This window comes from Scomber scombrus, chromosome 11 (assembly GCF_963691925.1).
Source record: "Scomber scombrus chromosome 11, fScoSco1.1, whole genome shotgun sequence".
NCBI classification, from domain to species: Eukaryota; Metazoa; Chordata; class Actinopteri; order Scombriformes; family Scombridae; genus Scomber; species Scomber scombrus.
Window position 1 is genome coordinate 25,586,325 of NC_084980.1, and position 8,125 is coordinate 25,594,449.

Consider the following 8,125-nt stretch of genomic DNA (forward strand, 5'->3'; position numbering starts at 1 on the left):
GAAAATCAACAATGTTTTTTTATGACAGACCAACGGAAGAGAGAGAACAGTGAAAATGCAACATATCAGGTAAGTGCCACAGTGTTTTTTGTTTTGTTTTTTACTCACAACTTTGCTTGTCAACCTGAGGAACAGAATTTCACATTGTGTTTAATTTAACATTAAGACCTGATTTTCAGAAACCGGTGAAATGTTAAAATTGTGAAAAAGGTTTATAATATATAAATTTATAACTTTAAGTGGAACAGAAATGCAGCCTTCCTAATGCACTTGCCAGCCTATAACCATGTACACCAAACACTTCATCATAATGACTTGACAGTCTATCTAAATGACTCTAACCCTAATCCTCCATCTCTGTGCTACAAGACCTGCTTCACCCAGTCTGCTGAACTGCTGCTGCTTGCTGCTACTGAACCTGCCACATCTAAGTTTCCCAGTTTGTGCTGCTCTCTTTCGTTTAATGTCTTTCTGTGAACTGTTTTACTTCCAGATGACCTGCTGTTTGAGTTCTCATTGAACAGCAAAGTTGGCAAAGTAACAATGGAAAACATGTTTCTAACACAGTGGTTTGATGTATTTTTAGGAAATCAATCCCTCCCAAACTCCTAATCAGACTGCCACAGAAGATGCTTCAGGTCTTTCTCCAAACTCCACCTACGCTTTGGTGGGATTTCCAGCTGCACCTGTACAATCCACTGAGACTGTAAACACCCCCAAGCCAGAGTCTGTTTATGCTCAAGTTACCGAACCTCCAAAGTCAGACAACCACCCAGAACTGAAAAACACAGAACATAATAATGATTTAGTCCATTCACAGGACTAAATCCTGGCGTGTCATGATGGATTTGAAGTCCCACTCACATTGCTTAGAGAGCTTGCTGGAACCTCTCGCAGGACTTTTTTTTACTGAAACAGCTGCACAGAAAGTTTCCTCAAAGACTAAAAAACGTATTTACAATGTAAATACTTTTTTGGTGTTGGGTTCTGCATGTGTCCTGCACCACAGAATGCAACATAAATTAGATAAAATTAGATCTGATCAGTGACTTTGTTAAGGAATTACTTTACATTACCACAAATACATCAGAGGAAGCAGAGGTGCTTGAAGTGCTGTTGTTGTCAGGAGAAGGGGCCGACTGGCAATCTGAACCAAAAAGTCAGATACAGTGATACTACCAGCCAACAACAGGGGGCGCTAATCATTTGTTTGCCAAGTGTAAAAAAAAATAACAAAGGAGAGTGAATCATTAGCGGTAATAATGGCAAGCAGACAATGTATGGAGAAAGGTGGATGGGAAAAGTTTAAAAAAATGAAAGCCAAGTCTCTCGAGACTGATGTATCAAAATCAGTTAAAATCTCTCTTCCATCTGAGTGCTGTTTGTTTCTCTGTTATTGTTTTGGTGAGCTATGAGCTGACACTTAAGGCTACAAGACTGAGGTTTGTTTGTATACAGCTTCATTATTATGAGGAAGAAATGAATAGTGATTAATTACAGCAGAATTGTACAATGAATTAGTTAATTGTTCTATCATTTGACAGCCTTATGAACGTACAGTATAAGTAAGTAACATATATTGTGGATAGGATCAATAATAGCTTACAAATTATCTTTCCAATCATTTGTTTATTTTATAATAATGTGAAGAGATATCAGGATAACCCTGTAAGTGACTGTTTGTATGCGGATGGGTGGTGGGCCTATTAGGGAGAAAGTCCAGGTCCGTTTTTTAGTCCCAGTGTGTCATTGGTCAGGAGACAATGACATTTAGTTTCCGGTAATCTTGATAGTTTTGTCTGTCTCAACCCAACTAGTCAAGGGAGATAGAGCCTGCTTCTGCCTGAGGTTTCTTCCTATTAAAGAGGAGGGTTTTTTTTATTGCTGTCTCCAAGTGTTGGAGACATGGGGCTATGTTCAGTTTTTGTAAATTAAAGAGTATGATCTAGGACTGCATTATGTGAAAAGTGCCTTGTTGTCTATTATAATTTAAAGTGATTTGAAAATATTTCATTATCATATAACATAAAAAAAGAAGAAGAAGCAAACTACACTTTTCAGATTTGCAATGACTATGATTCTATGTCACAAAATTAGATATATTTATTATGTGAGACTCATTTCCACAAGACAATGAGATACAATTACAAACATTTGAACTTGTACACTTTAGAGGAACTCCCTCACTAATTATAAGTTCATCACTGTTTAGAAAGGTGGACATTGACTTACACAGTTTTCTTTCTGCTATTTATTTAATTTATAGTCCCTGTATCAGTTGTCAAATACAAAGAATTGTGCTTAACATTAGAAGTTTTTTAAAATTAAAATTAAAACATGCTGGTTATGATGAAATGACTGAATGATGTTCACATACTTTGTTTATTTTTAATGTACAGTATTTATGTTAAAATGTTGAAGAATGAATTGAGACTTTTTGTTGTGGTTGTGATGAACCTGTGACTTTTAATTAACCTTGCTGATTGCTGCTTTTATGCTCATATTTTTATGATGTTTCATGTTAGTTTTTTATCTTTTATATTGATGCTTTTACCTTGTAGCACTTTGAGATTTGTTTCAAATGTCAAGTGAGTAACAAATAAAATGTATTATAATGTGCACACTCAGCGCTAGATGCCATTAAATACATCAGACTTGTACTTGTATAAAGCAAAGCAAATCATTAAAATAAGACCCTGGAATAAGAGCTTTTTTGCAATATGTAACATGATTTAAAAGTGATTCATGTTTTCCCCCATTTTTAATAATCCAACCTTTTAGATATTGTTATGATCTCCTTGTGTAAATGTGAACAAACAGTTGTCTGTTTATATGCATCAGTTCTGTAACAAGCCTACACGATGAGGGATGAGAGATTTGTTCCCTGGTTCTTGTAATGAAGATATTTTGCTTTCTTTACCCCAAAGTTAAATCAGTATACATACAAATATTAAGGAAAAAATATATGTGTTAGTCAGTACGTATCTGCTCTCATCACACTTGTCACTGAGTCCAGTCTGAAACCAGAAATCACATAATTTGTACTTGTATGTGACTTTTTTGAGTTTCATTCAGTCTTTAGATTTAATAATACTACTACTACTAATAATAATAATGTTGTTTTATTTGTAACACAAAGTGATACAAGGAAGAGACATCAATATAAAAGACAGATAACATAATAAAATAATTAAAAGATTCTAAAAATAAATGTTTTAGGTCCTTTGTTAAAACTCTCTGTAGTCTGTGGCGCCCTCTGCTGGTCATGAAGGGCATTTCACAGACAAGGGGCAGCAGAACAGAAGGCCTGTTCACCCATGGTGCTGAGTTTAGTCCTGGAGAGGAGGAGATTAGAGTTTGTAAAGCGGAGGGATCGGGTTGAGGTTAGTGGGATGAGTAGTTCTTTCAGGTAGAGAGGGGCATTACCATAGATGCACTGGTGAGTCAGGAGGGAGATCTAGTATTCAATCCTGGTGGAGACGGGAGCCAATGAAGTGAATGGAGAACAGGTGTCATATGAAAGACCTGCTGTTACTTTGCGCTGCATCAACATTATTTTAGTTTTGGTTTATTTATTTGACAGAACAAGAATATTAGTCATCATGTGTCTTCTGTGCATTAAGAAATGACTTAATTTCATTTAATTGTTTTTAATACGATTAAATGTTAGTGTGCAGATTTAGGTTTCAAAGAAATTATGGAGCAGACAGAAGAGACAAACTGTTTTTAATCAGGCTGCACAAACAAACTTCAGGAACAAATATCTGAGGTTGCATTGATTTGTATTGATGGTGTAAAACTGACTTTTTTTAGTTTTTAAAGCAAAACAGGTTTATTAAGACAGATACCTTACAGAAACAAATAGGTGAAATAAAGAAGATTAAATCAGCACCTATGTTAGAGATGAAGTTGCAACATCACACTCTTCATTAAGAGAGACGGACTAAGTCAAGAGGTTGTTATATATAGCACAACAAGCAAGCAAAGCTCTAAACTGAACTGCATTCCTACTCATGCACAGTGGCGTCTGCTGTTCTACTTGATAAGAAAGTGAATAACAGATTTGTTGGTGTAGAGTTGTCTCTTCATTCTTGCTTCTTGAGCCTCTCCATCAGGTGGACACTGATGACGACAGACACCATGATGATCAGACCAACAGAGAACACGACTGTCTTCACCAGGCACAGAGAGAAACCTGCAACACAACACAGCAGTTATTATATTACAGTACTGACAATACAGCACAACATATAACATACTGGATGTAATAAATTACTCCAAATACTATATTGAAAACATTTTGTGTGCTTTTAAAAAGAAAATATTGTCAACTTTTCTGACTTTAATGAACTGTGTTGATTAATTCTTTATTTTTGCTTTTTCTGTTTAATCACTACATTTGTTCTAATTCAAACAATCAGTCTGTCATACATGTTCTGTACTTCATTGAAGCAACGACTACAACAACAGTAGACTGTCTAATACAGACAGAAAAACTCTTAATAGAATATTTACCATACTATTTACTGCCAGGTACTTGTTCTCACTTTATTAAGTATTTTGTTTTATTAAAAATAATCTTACATGACCGACTGGCTAAAACATTGCTACTAAATATGTCTCATGCATGTGTCATTAAGACTTTATAATATGCATATTAAATTAACACAACACAAGAATTGAGCATTTGAACCTAAAAATGAAGCCCATTTATGATCCCTCGTGCCCAAAGGTCTTTAAAAATGTCAGACGTGAACTTTAGTAAACTTTCAGTGAAATAATTATCTTCACATTTTGATTTGATTTCATCCATGACGCCCAACAGTCAGAATGTATTTATAGCACATTATCTTTAAGTCTCACCAGCATTAGGAGAGCAGAGAGGCTGAATCTCCTTTATGTCTCCGGTCCTGCTGACCTGGTTGCTATGGTTACAGATGATGAAGTCATTCAACAGGTAGACGCGGAGAGAAGAACCAGAGGTTGTGTTCTTTGACTGCTCTCCTCCCTCCTGATTGCAGGTTTGGTTGTCACATCTAAAAGTGCTGATGAGAGAGTCCTCTGTACTGCAGGTCACAGTGAGGTTACAGGACTCTGTGCTGTTAGACACAGAGTTCACTGACAGCTGAACTGGAGACACTGGATCTAGGGGACAAAAGGTAGGTGTGAAGGGTTATAAAACAGGGTACTACTGTGTATCAATGTTTGAAATCTAAAGAAACCTACCTTGAATTATGACCTTGTATTCAGCTACAGGTTGGTTTTTGTCCCCACTAATGAGTGCAGTGTAATCTCCACTGTCACTGTGTTGCACATTCTTCAAAATCAAAGAGTGATTTTGTACAGAAAACTCAACCCTTCCTTTATAAGGGTCAGCTATTATTCTTCTTTTATAAGGAAATAATCTCACTATGCTCTGACTGGTATTGAATCTCCACCTAAATTCAGTGTCTTTCACTAGAACAACAGGTTTGTTAACATCCAGATGTAAATCCTTCCCTTTCTGCACAAACACAGTTGTCACAGCACTGGACCCTGTAAAAAGAACACACATTAAAATCACTTTTTTGCGCTCTCTCTCTCTCTCTCTCTCTCTCTCTCTCTCTCTCTCTCTTTCTCTCTCTCTCTCTCTCTCTCTCTCTCTCTCTCTCTCTCTCTCTCTCTCTCTCTCTCTCTCTCTCTCTCTCTCTCTCTCTCTCTCTCTCTCTCTCTCCCTCTCTCTCTCTCTCTCTCCCTCCCTCTGTGTGTGTGTGTGTGTGTGTGTGTGAGTGTGTGTGTAGTGTGTAAAGATGTCTGGACGATGATGAAGTCATTTAAGCTTTTTTCCCCACTGCATCATTGAGGTGAACTTAACATAACATAATTACACATATTTAAAGGGATGGACTGTTCATTTAAACTATTCATACTAACAGCCAACTGCTGTCTAAAAAGAGATATGTCTGGCTACAGTTTCTCAGACCAAAATCACACATTAAAATCACTTGTATGCTTTTTCAGTCACCACTTTTTTTTTACAAGTGGTCATTAAAAAATGAGAGTATTGCTTTCACTGCCTTTACTCCCCAAACACTGAGTAATGTTTATAAGACAGTCTCATTAATGGACAGTAAAGGTTATGATACATCTGGATGCATTCATAGCAGTTGTATAATTCATTTTGTAGAACATATTTAACTTGATCTGTTTTAAATGTTGTTGTTGTCCTACTGTGAGCCATTTGATCTGAGCCTTATGTTGTATTTTTCCAACTACTTCATGTTTAGAGGAAATAATATTTGAGGTGAACCTAAATAACTTATTACAGATATTTTAATTTAAGAAAATTAAGTGATGAACTATTCATTAAAAGTATTCACAATTGCATCTTCTGCAGCCAGTCCAAAATGTCCATAACATATAGAATACATCATATTAGTATTATTTTACTATAATTTCTCCATAAAAGGGCAAAACTTTACTCTTTATTTATGATCATAATTATGTTTTTGCCTACCAACTACTACACACAGTGATATTTCATCTTTACCTCTAAACAAGCGGTAGTGTCTCCTTCTTTCCTGCTGCTCTGATAAAAACCTTTAAAATAACATGAGCTCAAAGTCGTAGCAACTAGCATGACTTTCATTATGGATTATTCAGAATCTTCAGTTTTGTCCATAATCCTCAGTTCATTTATCACAATTATAAAGTCCACTCAGGTTTTATTACTTTACCTGCAATACCATTAAAATGTAGTATGTTTGTCCTACCTGCTAATTCTTTGCAGAGCAGAAGTCCCAGCATCACAAAGATAAACATCATGGTCTCTGGCTGCCCTGACTTCAAAGTGCAGAGGGGAGGACTTGATAAAGAGCTTTTATATCACAACTTTATTTTTCCTGTCAAAACCACAAACTCACACAAGTGTCAACATGTCAACTTCTCTATTCAAACTTCCTCTCTAAGCTCTGTTTTACTGTTTGAAATCTACTGATAAAGAATGTAGTTAATTAAATCAGTTAGGTTTTAGTCAAAAGAAGTTCTGTCTAAGTCATTGAAAAGATGATAAACAAGAGTTTTATTATATATTTCAATAGAGCCTGTTGGCATCTTTGCAAAGTTTGGATAGATCATAGCACTATATTTATAGAAACACATTTTGTATGTTGCACTAGGGTTCACTGAAGGATTATTTTATTCATCTGTAGTCCATTGGGACAAAAGTCATTTAAAACTTTATACTTTTAGAGTATTTGCTGTATTAGTTTAGTTTGATTCACTTTAACACACGTATGTAAGTAGCTCACTGCACATACACTATAACCACTTCCTTTATCATATGATGCAGTATATTTAACATCTCTTTCATTTTCAGCCTGCAAGTGGTGTGAACATTGGTTAATGTCCAAACAGAAATGTTGATGAAACAATGTTGCATCAATGAAAAATGAACCTGCAAAGTCATGTTTGTATTGTTATATTTCTGCACTAAAAACAGCAATTGCAATTAAAAAGGTCACAAAGGTCTTCTGTTATTTATGCAGTTTCCTTTAACCTGATATTTTGAACACTGAATTGCACCAATGATGAGTAACAAAAAGATGTGTCTAAATGTTCACATAAGAAAACAATATAGTTAGTATCCAAACATTCAGGTCAGATGGTAGGAAAACTTCACCTGTTCTCATGCAACCTTCTTATTCTGAAGGACAGAATTAAAATCTGCTTGTTTCTGAGTATTTAGATTTTTTTTAAAAAAACCTTGTGCTGTTGTTGTTGTTTAGTTTCACTTTGCACAAACAAATTTCTCGATCAAATATATGAGGCTGAATTCATTTCTAACTGCTTAATTAACATATTGTTAATTTCAGATGTTAAACCGGTTTAGTTTAAGGAGAAGTTGAAATAAAGAAGAAGCCAACGCCTCTAGTTTATATGTTAAGAGATGGTTTAACTTCTGTCAGGTTGCATTTTTCATTGGGAAAGAGGAAATGAAGTTGATGCACACGTAAAAATTCAGACCTGAAAAATTAAAGCTAATTAAAGCTAAATCATGCAGAACCAGACAAACTGATGTTATAATTCACTGCATGTAATGTAATGTAATACATGCCCAGTGATTGATGCATATCTTCTGAATGAC

At 35.4% G+C, this 8,125-nt stretch overlaps 1 protein-coding gene across 1 annotated transcript; it reads right to left on the reverse strand.

Moving 5' to 3' along the window:
* Nucleotides 1–4,068: 4,068 nt before the first annotated feature.
* LOC133990235 (CD48 antigen-like) lies at nucleotides 4,069–6,853 on the reverse strand. The gene is made up of 4 exons (XM_062428461.1): nucleotides 6,753–6,853; nucleotides 5,227–5,535; nucleotides 4,864–5,145; nucleotides 4,069–4,195 (listed from the first exon to the last, which is right to left on the reverse strand). Exons 1-4 carry the CDS (start codon nucleotides 6,802–6,804, stop codon nucleotides 4,086–4,088), a joined length of 753 nt encoding a protein of 250 aa, XP_062284445.1. The 5' UTR covers nucleotides 6,805–6,853; the 3' UTR covers nucleotides 4,069–4,085.
* Nucleotides 6,854–8,125: the final 1,272 nt, after the last annotated feature.

Bases quoted from the DNA above. Each gene is read 5' to 3' on its own strand.
- LOC133990235 (XM_062428461.1), bottom strand. From the start codon at position 6,804: ATGATGTTTATCTTTGTGATGCTGGGACTTCTGCTCTGCAAAGAATTA. The intron at 5,536-6,752 runs GTAGGACAAACA...TTCTTTTTACAG, and splicing joins GCTCTGCAAAGAATTAGCAG to GGTCCAGTGCTGTGACAACT. The intron at 5,146-5,226 runs GTAGGTTTCTTT...TTTGTCCCCTAG, and splicing joins ATACAAGGTCATAATTCAAG to ATCCAGTGTCTCCAGTTCAG.